The 19,817-nt window shown below is 35.2% G+C and overlaps 1 protein-coding gene and 1 pseudogene across 4 annotated transcripts in view; one reads left to right on the top strand and one right to left on the bottom strand.

Annotated features, from left to right (window-relative positions):
- The window catches only part of LOC117162006 (putative aminopeptidase-2), a 73,286-nt gene that overhangs the window by 43,087 nt on the left and 10,382 nt on the right, over positions 1 to 19,817 (bottom strand). For all 4 annotated transcript variants that reach the window (XR_013058130.1, XM_033343816.2, XM_033343815.2 and 1 more), the window contains exons 8-12: positions 16,554 to 16,834; positions 4,516 to 4,700; positions 3,696 to 3,863; positions 3,166 to 3,318; positions 1,810 to 2,433 (exon numbers count right to left, since the gene is read on the bottom strand). Coding sequence is in view for 3 of the 4 variants with exons in the window: in XM_033343816.2 (XP_033199707.1) it covers positions 1,810 to 2,433; positions 3,166 to 3,318; positions 3,696 to 3,863; positions 4,516 to 4,700; positions 16,554 to 16,834 (1,411 nt within the window). In the remaining variant the exon portion in view is untranslated. The remainder of the gene's footprint in view (positions 1 to 1,809; positions 2,434 to 3,165; positions 3,319 to 3,695; positions 3,864 to 4,515; positions 4,701 to 16,553; positions 16,835 to 19,817) is intronic.
- Positions 12,886 to 14,003, top strand: LOC143302549 (uncharacterized; annotated as a pseudogene).

Genomic DNA, 19,817 nt, shown 5'->3' on the forward strand with positions numbered 1-19,817 from the left:
TCATTAAGAAGAGAGTAATTTATTTCTATCTATTTATTATTTATTTCAATTCTTAATTCTTATTGATGAATAAAAAACTGTTCAGTCCCGCATGTGAATAAGGAATAGAGCAACTGTACTCCGTCAGCGATATACTTTGAACAATGATAGAAAAGGATATTTCTATAATTCTATAATTCGCCCAAAAACGAATCCGCAGAATAATAGTTCTTGCGACGGAAACACGAATCGAAGCCTATATTGAAAAACGCAATTTGAAATGCTTGCCCAGATTGCTTCTTTGGACTCATCTTGGTATTAGTCCAACAATTGTAGAGCCATCTCTGAATATACGAAGATGAAATTGGTGAACACCAAATTCTTTGCAATGACAATAGTTCACTATGAACAAATTGGAGAAATTTTGTAAACGGGCTGATTATCCCTAGGCGATGCGGAAGGTTTCATTTCGATAGCGCAATTCAATCCTGAGTAATCAATGAATATATACAAAAATTGGATTTTTGCAAAAAAAATAGTTTAACAAATGCAAAAAAGAATGTTGTCGCTGGATCAGTGGAAGAACATGCCCTACGAGATGTAAAAAGACACATCCCCATTGGTCATACAGTTTCGGAGAAATAAACATACATAAAAAGAAAATAAATGTTGAATCGAGATACCTTCCTTTTTTACAAAGTTGGTATAAAAATATATTTCAAGTAAAACTCTTTAATCTAAGATTGAGCACTGATTTTATGCTAAATGACTAGTAGAGGCTGAAAAAAATATACTAGTATAATAGTATATATCAACTAGTATAAATAAAACAACACTTAGGTTGGATGAAAATTGGTCCTACGTAGATAGCTGAGTTGAATGACTTCGAATATGCAAAAATTACGTCTATTCAACATTAGGAGTAGCTTCAATATATAATTTTAATGTATAATAATAATATATAATAATATTATAAAACATAAGTATTTGCAGTATTTGATAAAGACACTTAATTGTTTATTAAAATAGGACTATATTCCAATACTTTTTATAAATAGAATAGAGGTGTGTTCCTTGTTTTAGAATTATTTCATTATAACCTTCACAATATAACAAAAATATAAATTTTTCGATCAAATTGCACCAAGTGTCTAAATATTTATCGATAGCAGTATGCTACGCTACGAGGCTTACTATAGGCCGTATTCCTAACCGTCGCTCGTGGCACTACAATGTCGCAGACAGTCTTATCTGACTGACGAAAGATACACAATGTAGCGGCAAGCGCATAATTCATTAAGCAGCGAGTTCCAGAAATGTCGATTCGTTTAACGTGACCGTTATTTCATATACACAAAGAAGATGGCATACGTGATCATAGGCGCGAACGGTGGCGTGACCCGAGCGTAGTGGGGGTCGTCTCTGAGAAAAGACAGAAAGAGATCGAAGGGCAATCAGTGTCATTTGAGGATTCAAACATGGAGAAGTTCTGACGAATAAAATTAAAGTCGATTAGTCTAACAAATGCATCAAGAAATATTATAAAGTCGGGTCAAATTACTAACAAACTAATTGTATAATCGATAAATAATTTGTGGCGTGTTCATTATATTATTTTTAAATATTGTCAAATATACAAGTTTATGTTAACCATGTTAATTCAGTGTTAAACTCATTGAACCACCTCTGTTATCTTAATCGAAACAGGGGAACGACTAATTCGCGGCGTCGATTATTCGAATCGTAGCGAGAATTTACGCCTCTCGCTGACGCGTTTTCCTCGCGACCGCGTCTCTCCGCGATCGGACACAGTGTGAGTAAATTATTTACCTTGTTTGACCATCTTCATCAATGTACGAACTTCTATAAAATCCACGCATGTCTTTCTCATTTAAATATCCCCTATATTCTATCGTAGTAAGTAATTTTTGTCCAACTTGCAATTCTTTTCCTAGCTCGATGACTAGGAAATCATACTTTTCGTAAACATCAGTTTTTACAATAACAACATTCTGACTGTCTACGACTATGGATATATTTTCATGGATTAAGCCTGCTGAATGTAAAGTGATATTCTTCGTTTTGTTCGTAACGGTTGCTTTAATCTTCACTGATCCTTTGAATGTAAAATTGTCGAGTTCGCTTAAATCAGTGGTTATCCAGATGGAATAAGAGTTAGGAGTAATGCTCGTGGGTAGACGATAATAATCTGTATCTTGGCGGTGCTTGTCATTGAAATCAATTACCCATGACATAATTGGTCTAGTGTACTTCTTCAACCACGACAATTCGTATTTTGCTAGTTCTAACGAATTGTTCAACGAATTTAAGATATTCTTAAATTCAGCTTGGCGTTGCTTGATCAAATTTTCGAATTTATCCACTAATTTTTGAGTGGAGAAACGTTTGGAGGCTGATGACAGGATATTTGAAATTGTCTCTGCTCCATTATAACTGAAACAGGTGTTTTATTATATTAATATTAATATTTATTGGACTGCTAAAAAAGTCATGGTGAAATTTAAGAAAAATTATTTTAAAAAGTACTTGTTTGGAGAATTCGCAGTGCAATTTAAGATAAATTTAAAGATAAGATATTAATTTGAATAATTCATAGACAAATGAAGAAAGACTTAAATGTAGTAGAATTAGAATTTTTTGTTTTTAAAAAACTTTGTATTTAAAAAAAATTCATAAAATCGTAATACTGTTACTTAAATTTTATATTGCTAAAGAACTTTTCATTCGTTTTGGTAATTGATTAATTCAAATGGTTTTGCAGTACTCCTCATTATTTTATTTCTTGACATTAAAAAAAATGTGGAAAGAGTAAATGATAAATTTGATAAAGTTGAACAACTGTTGAAGTTGAACATTTTAGCTGGGGATGAGATCCAATATTTTTAGGATATTGTCCAATTATAGTTTAATGATGTCTTATTAAGAAACGCCTTTTCTACTAATTAGTTTTAAATTTGTCTCACTAATTGCTACATTTATTGTAGTATCCTAGAAATATTTCTCCCAAGTTAGCATATTTTAACAATTCTGGAAACGCTACGACTTTTCCAAACGTGTAAAATGTAGAATTAAATTATATTATATCAATATTTACTATAACAACAAGTAAGTAGCATTAATAGAAGATATGAAACGATACATTTTTTTGTTAAGTTTAGAACATACAATTTGATCATTTCAGTGGAATGTTTCGCGACGAAATTTAACACAAACTCTGCGCCAAAAGCACTGGAACTGTGAACTGCGGAGAACACGGCGGAATTGTCTTGCATTCGAATTCTGCCTTCTTCGAAATTCTTTAGCGCGTATAACAGGTATCTGTAAAAGTAATATAACAAAATCGTGAACCCTGAACGATACATCTCTATGTGTAATAAAAAAACTACGAATGTTTATGCATTTCTGATGTTTAAAGATGTCAAAATGCTATATATGCGGATTATGTATATATATACAATGATATTACACATGTATATATTTTTGTATGGGCATATATATACATGTAGAATATCATTATATGTAAATGCATGTACATATGTATAATATCCGAACTAAAACATACGTTGCAATATTTAGGGGACAAAACAAGTTTCTATTTAGGTTCTTATTTAATATCACTTATTTAATGATATCCATAATATCAATTTGCATAAACATCGGCTGTCTAATAATATAAGCAAGAATAGGATTCTAACTTCTCTAAGAGAACAACATCCTCGGTACAACCGAGTGCCTCTAGTATAACCACTTGTTCAGTTGCGGAGTTTGAATTATTATATTTATCCCATAAAAATTCCCAGTCTTCTTTCGTTCCATATTTCACGCCCATGCAATATGCGACAGGTCGCTGGTTGGGTTTAATCCTAAAAGGTATAGTAATAGGCGAAATTAATTATTAATTTACCACTACAATCATATACATTTTTGTTATTTCTACCGCCACAAGTAAAATATTGTAATCTCGAGTTAGTTAGTAATTCTATTTCCTAATTAGTAATTTAGTATAACTATTCTATTTAAGAATATATATGACTGTTAATATGTTTTAGAATTGAAATGGAGGTTTTACAATTTTCTATTAGATTGTAATCATAAGATAAGAATTCAGATTCAGATATAAACGATCTATAGTTAAAAATGAATGTATTAAGCTGTATTTATCTTAGTATTATTATAGAAACAATTATATATAATATCATTATACATTGATTTATTTATACATTTAATTATCGATTATTAAAAATAAGTGACTGAGTGCAAGTTGATGTATTGATGATCCATTTAGTTACAAAAAAGACGAAGAAAATAATTTGAAAGTACAAAACCGATATATTTTTCTCATAATAATACAATTCTACATTTTATATCAGTAATTCCGTGTATATAACACAAATTCATATAGTATGACATTTTTTAAGAACTTAATGACTGTGTTATACGAAAATACCTGTTTTGAGATTGCTTATTAAATTTGTACCAGGCTTAAATAATATCGACAAACTTTAATTCCCTTACGTTATGTTATATTTTGCCCATTGCTGGAACATTCTAGTGAATGTCTGCACGCAGGTTTCGTGACCATAGTTGCAAGCCCACTTGTTCAATTCACCTCTCAATAATACTGTTAATCTATCGTCACTTGGACGGTCCACATACCCAATATCTTTGTATACATCTTTGATGAGGATGAGAACAAATTCCTATAAGATTTAATTGCGGGGATCATTGAAAAATCGGCATGAGTTACGCAGGATGTGTGAATATTTCCATTACGATTAAAAATTTTTTTCAATCTAATTGTAAATAGAACTTTATTTCACCTATTAAGTTGTTCGAAAAGTTCCTGTTGTTTCTGACGAACTTTATTTTATATTTTTCTAAAATGGGAGGGAATTATTTATTATGAATATCTATCATATAGCAAAACATAAAATTTGAACAAATAGGAACTATAAATAAGTACAGTAATCTAGGAAAGACATCTAGAAATTACAATGCAAATTGTTGAAATAAAAAGTAGTGGTTAAATGGGATGTTCTGCCACTTCTATCCCATTTATAATATCCACCGAATAAAACATGGTCCGCATGTTATTTATTTTGATTTTTACATACTACTACTTAGATTGATTCATCACTAATAAGGGAAGAAGAAGTTTTGAAAACTCGATTATGATATATAGTAAACTCATTGGCAAAAAGCAGGAAAATAATATTAATTCTATATATAAACGTACATTATTTTTTAACTTTTTTAAAATTTAACTACGAATTTTCCAAACAATCGAATATTATAACACATATCGGGTTGAAACATAAACTACCCTCCGATTTCAATGATTTTTGGACATGTTGTAGAAGTCGATATTTTGAATAACTTTTCTATATAAATTTTTTTCTTACGTATGCATGGTGTTCGGCTACAAGTGTAAAAAAGTTTAAAGGATAATTCTTGATGTTAAAACAAGATAGAAATCAGGAATAAAAAAATTGTGTTTCCGGCTTTGTTCTTTAATTATTGGCAATTAAATATTAGCCGAGATATCCCTGTGCGCGAGCAAACCTCCTTACATGAACTCAATTAGATAGGTCAGCCTATGCAGCGGGGTGCACAGGGATGCTCAAATCGAACGATGCATAAGCAGCAGCTTACCTCGCACAAGTCGCAGAAAAGAAGATTATGACATTTGAAAACGTTAAACCATTTTAAGTATGAAAAATCGTTGATTAAACGTTATTCCTGCCTACTCATTAAAATCCATAACAGCATATCGAAAACCGTCTCATGAGATTTTCGAATAGAGAGGATTAATGTTTATTCTAATCCTTTGCCTCCATAGTTAATTAACAAATAACAGCATATCTAAACAATTTTTATACAAATTTCACACACGCACTACAATTGTCCCACCCGCGGGTGACCACAAAAAAATCACACAGGGCTAAATTTTAAATGTCAGCAACTAAGAAGCAAAGCCGAAAAGTAATTTTTTTATTTTTTATTTTTATTTCATTTTATCTTCAAGGATTAGCCATTAAGTTTTTTAAGTCTCTAGTCGAAGACCCTGTGTAACAGTAATAGTATAATAATATGGGATAGTGTGATGTCAGGGAATGTCGAGGCGTGAGGGGTAATTGTTTATTAGCGTTGTCAAGATATGTTAATGTTGTCAAGGAGTGTTGTGAGCATTACCAAGGTATGTTAAGGGAAAAATGAGCATGGAAAATGCTGTCAGAGTTGAATTTATCGTGGTCGTGTTAAGTTCGTTGTGTTGTTGTGTCGTAGAATTAGTGAGAAACGAATACGCGAAACGCTGTATTATATTCGATTTCGTGAGAGTGCAACGATATTGTATTTATCATACTGTTTTCTATAAACTTATAATATAGCATTCCTACAAATTGGGGGCTCGTCCGGGATTTATTTTTAAAACCGTGCCAATCTAAAATTTCGGGAAGCGGTGTGATAAGAGATCGTTAGCTGTTGCTAATAATATCGTGTGTATTCAAAGACATTATTGTAAAGTCTAAGATGGCAAATTGTGAAGAGGAAAAATTTTCTAGTGAGGAGAATCTAACGATGGAGGAATTAAGAAACAAGCTTGCTCAGATGAATCTACCGATATCTGGTGCAAGGTCAATGTTGGTAGCCAGGGCTAAATCGAGCGTGTGTGTAGTGCTGGTCAATCAAATCTCAAAGAGCAAGCGAACGGTGAAAGGTCTGCGGAGAAGCGTGGTTCGGGGACCATACCAACAACTAAGCGAGATCGAGATGTAGGCAAAAATCTCGAGAGGCTTAGGACAAAGGAATTAAGAGAACGTCTAGCTAGTATGGGACTAGAGACGAAAGGAAGAAAAGCTGAATTACGTGAGCGACTACAGGCGGCCTTGGTAGAAGATGCGTCGTCGGAGGAAGAAACTGACTACAAGAGTGAAACGGAAGACGATGAAGAAGGTGAAAGTGAACGCAGAAGGAGCGCGCGAGATATACATCAGAATTGTGACAAATGCTGTAGAAAGACACGTAGGCGTACAACATTAAGTTTTCAGGATGTCCAAGACGCCTTAGAAGTTTCTACGGGCGAAAACAATGAAAATATCAGTCAATGGTTCAAGACGTTTGAAGAAACGGCAAGCATGTGTATGTGGACAGAAGAACAGAAAGTAATTTATACAAAAAAGCTGATGAGAGGATCTGCAAAAATATTTGTGAATCGTGAGTGCCATGCTAGAACTTGGCGTGAATTAAAAAGAGGACTAATAAAGGAATTTTCAAAAAAATGTAATACTTGGCAAATACACCTTGGCAAATAATCTTTAATCTCTCTTTAATCTTGGCAAATAAAAGAGATGACGAAGGATGTACGGCCTACATGTACCGAATGCTTGGAATAGCTAGTCACGTGGATATGGAAGAAGCAGCGAAAATGCGGTACATCGTAGAAGGAATAAGAGACAAAGAAGTCAATAAAGACTTTATACTTTATGGAGCTAAATCAATGAAAGAACTAAAGGAAAATCTAATCATCTATGAGGAACAAAAATCCCGCATAGCAGAGTCGTCTGTGAGATCGGTCACAGCAGAGGACAGCAGAAAAAACAGGCAATCTAGAAGAGTAGTGAAGTATAGAAGGTGTCATAATTGCGGCGATAGGGAACATGTGAGTGCCGATTGTCCGAACATATCGAGAGGTCCTAAATATTTTAAATGTAGAGAATTCGGATGCATTTCATCAAACTGTGCAAATATACTAAAGGATAAAACGCGTTATGATGGGTGGAGAAATGAAAATAAAAAAGGGGTCAAGCAAATAAAGATTATGAACATGAATGTAGTGGCAAAGATAGACGACACAGGAAGTGATCTTAATTTAATAAGAATGAGTATGTATTTGCGTTTAGGAGCACCACAACTTGAGAAAAGAATTATTAGATTCGATAGTATAGGCGCCGTTGACGTACACACCATGGGACGATTCAAAACGGATATAATGATTGACGGTTTAAAGGCAACGCTAGATTTTGATGTAGTTCCCGATAACTTCTTGGGACACGATGTACTATTAAGTATTGAATTAACTGAACAAATGCAAGTAAGAGAGAAAAAAAGTAAAGTTTAAACAAATTAAAAAAGAAATACGTGAGAACCAGTGTGCTGCCGAAGGTAGTGAATGGAATGAAGTGTTAAATATAGACGTATGTAGTAAACAAAACGACCGAGATCTGGTCGAGTTGGACCATATTGAAGATAAAAAAACCAGAGACGATATTAAAAATTTGATTAGTGAATATACAGTGACGAAGAAAAAGGACACAGGTGTACGCATGAAAATCATACTTGAAGATGATGCACCAGTATACCAAAACCCACGGAGATTGTCAGCAGAACAAAGGAAACAGGTTAATAAAATCATCGATCGGTGGTTAAGTGAAAAAATTATACGTCATAGTGTGTCAGAATATGCAAGTCCTATTGTGGTAGTGGAGAAAAAAATGGCAAACCGCGACTGTGTGTAGATTATAGATTATTAAACAGAAAAATTGTTAAAAATAGGAACCCGTAACCATTAATAGAAGACCAGTTAGGTAGACTACAGAAAGCGAAAATATTTTCCGCATTAGATCTAAAGGACGGGTTTTTCCATGCCCCAATCGACGAGAATAATGTTAAATACACAGCTTTCGTGGTTCCTGATGGACATTATGAATTTTTAAAAGCACCGTTCGATTTGTGCAATTCACCTGCTGTGTTTCAGCGACATGTTCGTGCAGTGTTTCGATCTTTAATCAACGATGGAATCGTGTTAGCGTATCTGGACGATCTTATAGTTGCAGAGACCGAGAGTGAGGCAATTGGAAAACTGAGACAAGTATTAAAAACTGGGAGTGAATATGGACTAAAACTGGCGAAAATGTAGTTTTTTAGTCAAACAAGTGAATTATCTCGGGTACATCATTGAAAATGGAAAAATTCGACCATCGCAGCAGGAGACGTTGACAGTGTCAAGATTTTCAGAACCTAAGACGACCAAGCAGGTACAGAGTTTTTTGGGTTTAGCAGGATATTTCCGTAAATTCATAGAATCGTATGCCGTGATTGCGCGACCATTATCGGAATTATTAAAAAACAACGTTGGATTTAAATTTGGACAGTTAGAGAAGGAGGCATTTGAAAGACTAAAAAAAGCCTTAATTGAAAACCCGGTACTTAGATTGTATCAAGTAGGAGCTGAGACCGAACTTCATACTGATGCTTGTAAAGAAGGATTAGGGGCAATAATGTTACAGAAAAGTGCTGATGACGGTAAATTTCATTCTGTATACTATGCCAGCTGGAAGACGTCCTCCACGGAAGAAAAATGCACGAGCTACGAGTTAGAAATATTAGCGGTAGTTAAAGCATTAAAGAAATTCCGTGTTTATTTACTAAATATACCATTTAAAATAGTGACAGACTGTAACGCGTTTGTTTGGACATTAAAAAAGAAAGATGTATGTTTGCGAGTGGCGCATTGAGCACTTTTAATTGAACAATTTGATTATATAATCGAGCATAGACCAGGTACGGCGATGCGTCATGTGGACGCGCTTAGTCGGAATACAGTAGAAGTGTTATTAGTACAGGAGGGTCGAAGCGGTTTGATGGATCGAATTCGCAAAGCACAAGAAGGAGATCAGGAAATAAAGAAAATAGTTGCGGCAGTACGTGATAAGAAGAAAAATAACTTTACGTTAACGAAAAATGGATTTTTATATCGCGAGACTGAGGGTGGTGAGACAATAGTTGTGCCGAAATCGATGCAGTGGGACATTATCAAATTAGCACATGAACAAGGACATTTTAACAGTGCCAAAACGATGATAATGCTCAAAAGAGATTATTGGTTTCCCAACATGGAAGAGAAAGTTAAAAGAATAATTAACAACCGTATACAGTGCGTGTTGGCAGAAAAGAAGAAAGGGAAAGGCGAGGGAGTGTTATATCCCATAGGAAAAAGAGCTGTACCATTAGATACATATCATATTAATTACCTAGGACCGATGCCGTCGACGAAAAAATCTTATAACCATATTTTTATGATTATCGATGCGTTCACCAAGTTTACACCCAACCAAAACTACTAGAACTACTAACGGAAGAGGCGTTAAGTAAACTAAAGTTGCAGGCATTAATTTTTGGAAATCCAAGACACTTAGTGTTAGACCGCGGTTCAGCGTTCACTTCGAAAGCATTTAAAGAGTATTGTCAAGAGGAAAACATCGAGCACATACTAATTACTACGGGTATACCGCGCGGAAATGGTCAGGTGGAAAGAATGAACGGAACAATCATACCTGTTCTAACGAAAGTTTCTATAAGCAATCCAGCGGAATGGTGGAAACACGTGGGCAGAGTGCAACAAATTATAAATGCAAGCCATAACCGGAGTATTAAGAAGACACCATTTGAACTACTAATCGGAGAATAAATAAGACTTAAGGGAGACCAAGAAATAAAGCAACTGATAGATGAAGAACTGGCGAATATTTTTGAAGAAGATGGCACGAAGATGAGATTAGAGGCCAAGGAAAATATTGCAAAAATCCAGGAAGAAAACAAAAGAACATACAGTAAACGTCGTAAAACTGCCACGAAATATAAAATTAGTGATTTAGTAGCAATGAAACGTACTCAGTTCGAAACAGGTACAAAGTTACTACCAAAGTTTTTTGGGTCCATACAAAGTAACATCGGTAAAGGGCAAGGACCGTTACGAAGTTATCAAAGTGGGTGAGCAAGTTTTCTGACCGCAGAAAACAAGCACCGCAGCTGATCATAAGAAGCCATGGGTTAAACCATTAAAATTTGACGAGGATACTGAAGATGATGACGATTTTGAAGACAACGAAGGATAATCGTCATTCATTGAGGTTGATAGTCGATGCAGAAAGACAAGAAATCAGGAGCGCAAGTGAAATTAGTAATATTGGGCATATCTGAGGGCAGATGGGTTTGTCAGAATGGCCGAAGTTGTGAGATAGTGTGATGTTAGCGAATGACGTGGCGTGAGGGGTAATTGTTTATTAGCGTTGTCAAGATATGTTAATGTTGTCAAGGAGTGTTGTGAGCGTTACAAAGGTATGTTAAGGGAAAAATGAGAAATGCTGGAAATGAAAATGAAAATGGAAAATGCTGTCAGAGTTGAATTTATCGTGGTCGTGTGAAGTTCGTTGTGTTGATGTGTCGTAGAATTAGTGAGAAACGAATACGCGAAACGCGATATTATATTCGATTTCGTGAGAGTGCAAATATTGTATTTATCATACTGTTTTCCATAAACTTATAATATAATATTCTTAACAATAATATTGTAGTATCATGGACGAGGGGGTGTTGTGTGGATTGTAAACAAGCGGTTCCTGAGGTGTGAATTATAAACAAGCGGTTGCTGAGCATGTACGTAGTGCGGCTAAGTCAAAAGACAACGGGTTGCTAGGGGACAATAAACTGTGTTGTTAGCGTTGTTAAGAGAGAGTTGAATTTGCGTTGACGAGAATTGTTAATTAATTATCTAGTTGTCTTAATTATAATACATTACTACGATTAGTTTATGTTAAATAACCATTGCTTTCTGTTTAATTAACATCTGTTTAATCCATTAATTATTAATAAACTAATTGTGATAGTTTACGATACTACAATATTGTAGTTCAATTATGGCCGAATAACAATAATACTATAATAATATATAACATTATAATTTATGATATCTTTAATATAAATAATTAATGTTATAATGATGAGACATTTTATTTCTGATTTGATTGCTTGGGAGATATCGGGTGTGTTGTCAGTGTTGTCAAGGATCATTGTCAGCGTTGTCAAGGAGCGTTATCAGCGCTGTCAAAGAGGGTGGTCAGTGTATTTAAAAGAGAACCATTGTAACGAGATTAATTAGTAACGAATAGTGACTGCGTAAAGATAGATTGACGAAGCATCAAACGATATTGTAACAATCATACCTGTTACGTCGCATGAGATGGTTCGTGCGACGTCCTTCATTGCCTGGCAGCTTACGGTCTACGTACCGTCATTTCAATCCTCAATAAACCTAAGGACCCACCATAAACCTTAACTTTTTAACTTAATTGTTAACACATGTTTTCAAGTTAATGTGCTTATCCGGAAGGATTTTCTAATCCTATAAGTGTTTTCGGTTTATGGCTGGTCCTTAGATAAGTCCTTGAGTTTATTAGGCCCTCTTAAAAATCACGGAGAAAGTGGGTAGCCACCTAATGGGAAAAACGAATATTTGTCTAACGAAAAAGCTGGTTTTTCCCACGAACATGGTCACCCACGAGCCACGTTGGTAGGAAGCTTCCTCCTCATACTTTCATTCATTAACGTGGGTCATAACCAATCGGCATCGTGGATTCCTTGTTCACACTTTCCTGACGCAAAGTGTGACCAAGGAATCCGCATTCTTCGTCCAAGGGCACACCTACACCGAACTTTCCTCCGTACCAACATAAGAGTGACCAGTGAGTCTACATCAACTCGAGTCAGAGGACAGTGCAAGGAACAGCAAGAATCTACAAGTTGAAAATAGTCAATCGACATGAGATATATCACCACTATCGTCAACATGAAAGGAGTCTCAGGTCGTACTCATTCGGAGTTGCCATTTCAAATACTTAAGCTTGTATCACACTGATGAAGTTGTTGGATCATTCAAAATATATAGTAACCTGTTAATAGCAGCGTTATATTCAATCAACTACCCTTATTATCTCATATGAAATAAGGTATCGAACGATTCGTGGCGTCGATTAATCAAATCGTAACGGGAATTTACGACTCCCGTTGGCGCGCTTCTTCGAGATCGCGCCTCTCCGCGAACGTCCGAAAATACAATACTGTTATCAAACCTACTAGCACTATACCATTTCCTACAAATTGGGGGCTCAGCCGGGATCAACTCGTGCTAGTATTAAATTTTCCGGTGCGCGGTCTGATATCGGTGACGATATCGTAGACAGTTAACATTAGTGTAGTTTATCATTTGAAGAATAGTGTTGAAAAAATAAAAAATGGCAAATGTTGAAGACGGACAATTGTCAAGTGAAGAAAGTTTGACGCTGGAAGAATTGAGGAGTAAGCTCTCAAAGATGAATTTACCAATATCTAGTGCGAGGTCAGTGTTGATTGCCAGACTGAGTCGAGCGTGTAGTGTTGAACAATCGAATCTTAAGGGATCAACAAGCGGTGAAGGGTCGACGGACCAGCGAGGCTCAGCAACCGTGCTAAGAGCTAAGTGCGATCGAGTCGAAGACGAAAATCTCGAGAAGCTGAAGGCGAAAGAGTTGAGAGTGCGTCTCGCTAGTTTGGGATTAGAAACGACGGGAAAACCCGCACTACGTGCACGGCTGCAGGCGGTCATGGAAGAAAACAATACAAACATGGATGAAAAAGTGAGGTTGAAGACGATGAAGAAGACATAAGAGAACGCAGGAGAAGCACACGAGATGTGCGCCAAGATTGTGACAAATACTGTCTTAAAGCACAGGTTGGATCAACATTGAGTTTTAAAGACGTCGAGGACGCATTAGAAACATTCAGTGACGACAAAAGTGAAAATGTCAATGGATGATTCGAATCGCTCGAAGAAATTGTAAACATGTGCATGTGGTCAGAAGCACAAAAGGCAATTTATGCGAGGATTGTTTAGTTGAGGAGTTTAGTTGTTTAGTTTAGGAGTGATTATGTTGAGAGGATCAACAAGGATACTTGCGAGTATCGAATGCAATGCTAGGACTTGGCATGAGTTGAAGCGAGGACCAATTAAAGAATTCTAAAAAAAATTAATAGTTTGCAAGTACACAAGAGAATTGAGAAAACGAAAAGAAGAAGCGATGAAGCATGCTTGGCTTATATGTACCGCATGTTCGAAATAGCTAGTCATGTGGATATGGAAGTGGAAGCAAAGGTAGAAAAGGGCTAAGATTAGTTATCTACTGTGGCGGATCGATATCAACAAGACGCCGACAGGCCGAGGCATCAACGCGGTCGTAACACCTCCCGGGCGATCCGCGAATACCAACCGTCAACACCAGAGGGCTACTACGACGACAACGAGTCTGCCTGTCTCGCTAGGGATCGAATATACGGGCGCACGATACAAATACCGCACCTAGCGATACTCCCTCTACGTCTAAGGCAGGGACTACCGGGCATAGCCTTACTGACGAGTCTACCGGTAGTCCCGGAACGAAACGCGAATTCTCTTTTCACCTAGCTCCAACTACACTTCCTACACTACGAAGAACAAAAGTGTCGCAAAACAAAGTCGACTGCGAAGCCGGTCAAAACCGAAAACAACAAGGAGCATAGTCAATCTGGAAATGTAGTGAAGGATAAAAGATGTTATAATTGCGGTGATAAAGAACATGTCAGTGCAGATTGACCGAGCAACTCGGAAGGTCCTAGGTGTTTTAAATGTTGTTGGCATGGACATATCGCAGAGAAGTGCAGCAACCTGAGTGAGTCCCTTAAAGAGGTTTGTAGTGCGTGGAGATTGTTACAGACGAAGCGTGGTAAAGACGTTAAGATCGGAGCTTTCGAATTGCCTGCGCTAATAGACACCGATAGCGAATTAGATCAGAAAATTGTTAAATTTCTTTCGGGTCCGAAAGAAATTGTACACCCGGAGAATTTTCGATGAATGTTCTGATAGTCGATGAGCCGTATGTTATGACGGTACATGTAGTTTCAGATACCCTAATGCAACATTCGTTTATTATTGGCGCAGACTTCCTGAATACTGTCGAAGTAAACATAAAGAAAGGAAACGTTTCTATTTGTAAAGTGGAGAAAAAAGATTGTAATAGACTGTCGGATGGAGACGACACAGACGGTTGAGATGAGTTTTTCGTAGGATTCACAGAGTGTTGTGCGAATTATACAGTCGAACAAACAAGACCTAGCACGAGCACGTCAGAAAAATGTGACGGTGGAATGTCAAAGATTCCTTAATATTTTTGAGCGTGATTTCGAAGATAGATGCAAATGAAGTAGCAGCCAAGTCGAAGCAATTTCGAATCGGTGACGAGATCATTCAAGTTTGTAGACATAAACTGCGTGATGAAGAGCTAGGTAACACGTGGGGTGATATTCTTGTGCGCAATTGAAGCGACTCAGAAATGTCGACGCTGAAACAAGGGAAAACGGTTGATGTCTGCGATTCCATAAATGTCATGCAACAGCAAACCCCTTTCAGGTGTAAGATAGTTGATACACTGATGAAGAATGGCGAGAACAAGAGTTTTAAGGAGCGAGATCAGTCGTGCATAGAAGGAAAGAGAAGAATCTGGGAGATTCGGGCTGAAAACAGATGGGTAACAGAAGGTAACAACATACAAGACGGGGGTTCTGGTGGCGATTAAGAGGACGCAGGACGGTCCTGGGCCAAAGCTCCACTCGAAGTTCCTTGGGCAGTACCGCGCGGTGAAAGTTTTAGGAAATAGGCGTTACATAGTGCAGCGGGAAGGCGAATACGAGGGGCCGCAAACGACCTCCACGGCGGATGATCATATGAAGTGTGACTATGATAGATGCGGAGGCAGTGACAGGTGGAACTTCTCAGTTACCATGCAATGTGCAACCGCCGGTCCCTGGGGACAACCTCCTTCTAGTTATTTGGTACAAGGAGGAGGCAGACACGCCGATATACAGGCCGCTATCAGGATCGCTAACATTCCAAGAAGTGTTGTTAGTGTAGGAAGGCCGAAGCGGTTTGATCGATCGAGTGCACAAGGCCCAAGAAGAGGATCAGGAGGATCCTGTGACGCGACTGTCACCCGAGGCAGCCATAGAAAGACTGGGGCGCGAGCGAAATCAGTGATGATGAGTACATCTGATGTTAGATGTATTTGTCAGAATGGTCTATTGTAGAAATATGGTATAGTGCAGTATCGTGGACGGATTGCCTGGGAGATATCGGGTGTGTTGTCAGCGTTGTCAAGGAGTGCTGTCAGCGTTGTCAAAAAGTGTGGTCAATGTATTTAAAAGAGAACCATTGTAACGAGAGTAATTAGTAACGAATAGTGACTGCGTAAATATAGATTGATGGAGCATCGATCATACTGTTAGTAAACCTACTAGCGCTATACGTTTCCTACATGTATGGTTATATTAAAAAGAATCAAATTGAGTTTTGTTCGGCTCTGCTTGTGTACTGTGTCACAGATACACATACATGAGTAGAATTCACTGTAGTGATCCTGACAGTTTTTTGCAAATATTTCGAAAATTAGAAGAATTTGGCGGTAATACGCAAAGGAAAAGTTGTTTTCTACAACATATTTAAAAATCATCGAAGTCGAAGATACCAGCAGCTTTCTAAATAATTACCATACTACATATTTACTATGGAGACTTAGATAGGAGATTTAGATTATTTTAAAGATTATTATCCACTTAAGAACGCATCAGGCATGAAACATTGCTATTTATATTTTAAGTATGCCGTGAATACGTTTAAAAATATAGAATAACTATACGGTACGTTGACAAACCTTAAAATGTTTATAATACTCATTATCTCCAGATAATCGTTGATCAAGATACGTGATCCCAGAGAATGCAGCCTTGAATGGCAAGTAATTCCTTTCTCGTGTAATATATTGCAAACCATCCAAAGTAGTTCGGTAATTAAGCAAACCAGCTCTTGCTAAATTCAACAAATCGTCAACTAGAGCGGCTCTGTTAAGGACATGTATGTTCTGATAGTTTTTACTATTTAAAACATCGATAATGCGATACCAGGAAGCGTTGTCATAATTTACTCGATAGAAACCTGAAAAAATAATTTTGATTTGTGAAATAATGGTTCAATAAGTTTTGTATGTACCATATCAATGATCTTATCGATCTTAACAATGTTCGTATACTCATACTTAATACATACTTTTTCATTTAATTATCTTACAAGCACTATGAAAGTATTTGAACACTTATAGATACTATTAATGAATTATGTACGTTATACGAACTTTTGAAATTTCATGAATATTGTTTTCAGACTCGAGTATCATGATTGTATTAGTAAAGTTTGAAACGAATTTAAAACTATGTATAAAAATTACAGGATATTAAATTGTATTAAATATAATAGAAGTATATATTACAGAAGTATCGCAAAGGTATTAAAATAGCCAATCATTTACTGTATTAGTAAACCCCAATATTTAGCGGTACCATCTACAATAAATATCTCGTAATTTTTATGTATTTCTATTTATTTTTATGTGTTTTATAAGTGTTCAAATACTTCCATGAAGTACAGTTTTTAAAGTATAGTTTACGATGTAGTTTCTGATACTGAATGTAAACGATAAATAAATATAAAATATGTTCATGATATATAAAATAAAATAAAATATATACTATAGAGTTATATGAGATACGCAATGCAAATGAAACTATAGAAAAACTATGTCCTCTCCGAATTCGATAATTTTTAAATATATTATCAGGGGCATAATTTTGAACAACTGTTTCTTGTACATATAACTGTTGGTCAGCCATAGTTCTCGAAAAATTTGCAAAAAACTATCGGTAGAATACAGCGAATACAGTGAAGTCTGTCTTACAGTTGCGCTTCCATGCCAGTGTACTTAAAGTATTGGTTGGCGGCAGCTTAGAGGCGGACGGATATAATGATCTAACCGAAATCTAGTTTTTATTTTTTGCATATGGGCGAGCTTGGGTAAAGCTCCGTTCACAACTATATGTGCGGGACTGTAAGAAATGTCTGCTCGTAATTCAATTAAAATGGATATTACCAATGTATTTGGTTTCGGTTGAGTTATTTTAACTCGACCGCCTCGAGGCGGCTGCAACGCTTGCATAAAATAGTAACGGTTATTCCTTTCATAAGATAATATCAATTATTCAATCTCCTACTATATTTCCAAGTTAATTTGTAATCCTAAGCCCAATACGTTGATGATATTCGTTCCTAATTGGATTATAATAGACATTTCTTATGCTTCGGATATGATTCGCATATGCAATTGTGCACGGAGCTTTATTCAAACCCACCCCTCCCTCGTTTGTCTATATAAATCGAAAATAAATGATAGGTTTCGACTAAGTCATTCTATCCGACTATTGACAATTAAACAGAGCCATACGTTGCCACCTATTCACAAATATCTGCAGAATTCACTGTAGTGATACCGATAGTTTTTTGTGAAGTAGCTAGAGAAAGGTGTATAAAATGTTAAGTTCTACGACATATTCAAAATATTATAGAAATCAGAGATAACGGAACGTCTCTACAATTTCACTATTCTTTTCTACAACAGTATTGAAATTGTTGATAAAAGAAACTAATTTTTACAAATAAATATTTCAATTCGTAATTCGATTATTCCATTTGATAAAAAATTGCAACATTGTGAAATGAAAGCATATAATATGATTAGCTAATAAATTATATTGTACAAGGGAACACAGATTGGCTAATTATCAATATCTTTAAGCACAGAAATATTTCTTTATATATATATTTTTATGTATTTATATCTGCGTTAATAATAATAAACAGCACAAAGAATAATATTTATAAATAATCTCCTCGAACCCTTATTTTTGCAAATTAATTGCAGAAATTTATAGTTTTCTATTTTATGATTTTCATAACATCACTATATAAATAAAACACGATATATTTTACCTAGCAAAAACAAATCTCTGAGGATTTCTATTTTTATAAAATTTGAGATATATTTCACTAATTTCGCTAAAACAAATTTCTTTATCACTATCTTTTGAACCATATCTTACGTATACATGTGTGAAAATAAGGTATCATGATAACAGTCTCACGTCAAATATTCCTATAAAATTAAGTTTAATTTTATCAACGCGTCGTAATAATCCTATAATACTTTCTATTTGAATGATGTTACTACAATACGCCAGATGGACGAAACAAAGAAGGAAACAATCACAGAAAGTGCAAAATAAATGAAGTGGAAAAGTAATCTTTACAAAATAGTTTGCTGAATGCTATCTCAAAATGTTAGTATTGTTCGTTCCTTTTGTATCGTTTAAGTCTTTGCAAACGAAATATTATTTCAATAAAGGAAGTGAATATAATTTGTACTATATATTATCGAACTAATTATATATTATCAGTTTTATACTTTGAATTTCTTCAGTCATATTATTTAAGTTACGTAGATTATCGAAGTAAGATTATCGAAGTATTATCGTAGTTTTATCGAAAGTAAGTGCATTTGTGACTTTTTAATGAATTATAATTTTAGATATGTTATTAGAAATATATGTATATAACATCCTGTTATATTTTATATTTATTTAATAATGAACAGGTTTATTATAAAGAGATAGATCTATACATGAGTGCATATTGAAGACATTTTAAACGCAAATCCTGGAAAGTATCTATTTTGTTTTTTTTTTTTTTTGCTATAATATCCCTAACATGTAAACGTTAGAACTGTTTACATTAAAATATAACTAATTATGTAAAATAAAATATGATATATTACCCATTTTATAAGGAAGTAATAATTAAAAGTTGTGCACAAATTTTTTAGTTTCTATTCTATTCTATTCTAATTTTTTTGTATCTATACACAAATTTTTTAGTTTAGTTTATAGTCTACGTAAGCAGAGTTACATAATATTTTACCAAAAACTAATGAAAAAGTACAAGTTGTTAATATATTTTTTAATTAAAGAAGTATCTTGACTAGAACAAAGAACTCGGAAGCAGGATTAGTAAAACATAAAATATAAATTTAAAT

Source organism: Bombus vancouverensis, chromosome 1 (genome assembly GCF_051014615.1).
Source record: "Bombus vancouverensis nearcticus chromosome 1, iyBomVanc1_principal, whole genome shotgun sequence".
Classification (NCBI taxonomy): Eukaryota; Metazoa; Arthropoda; class Insecta; order Hymenoptera; family Apidae; genus Bombus; species Bombus vancouverensis.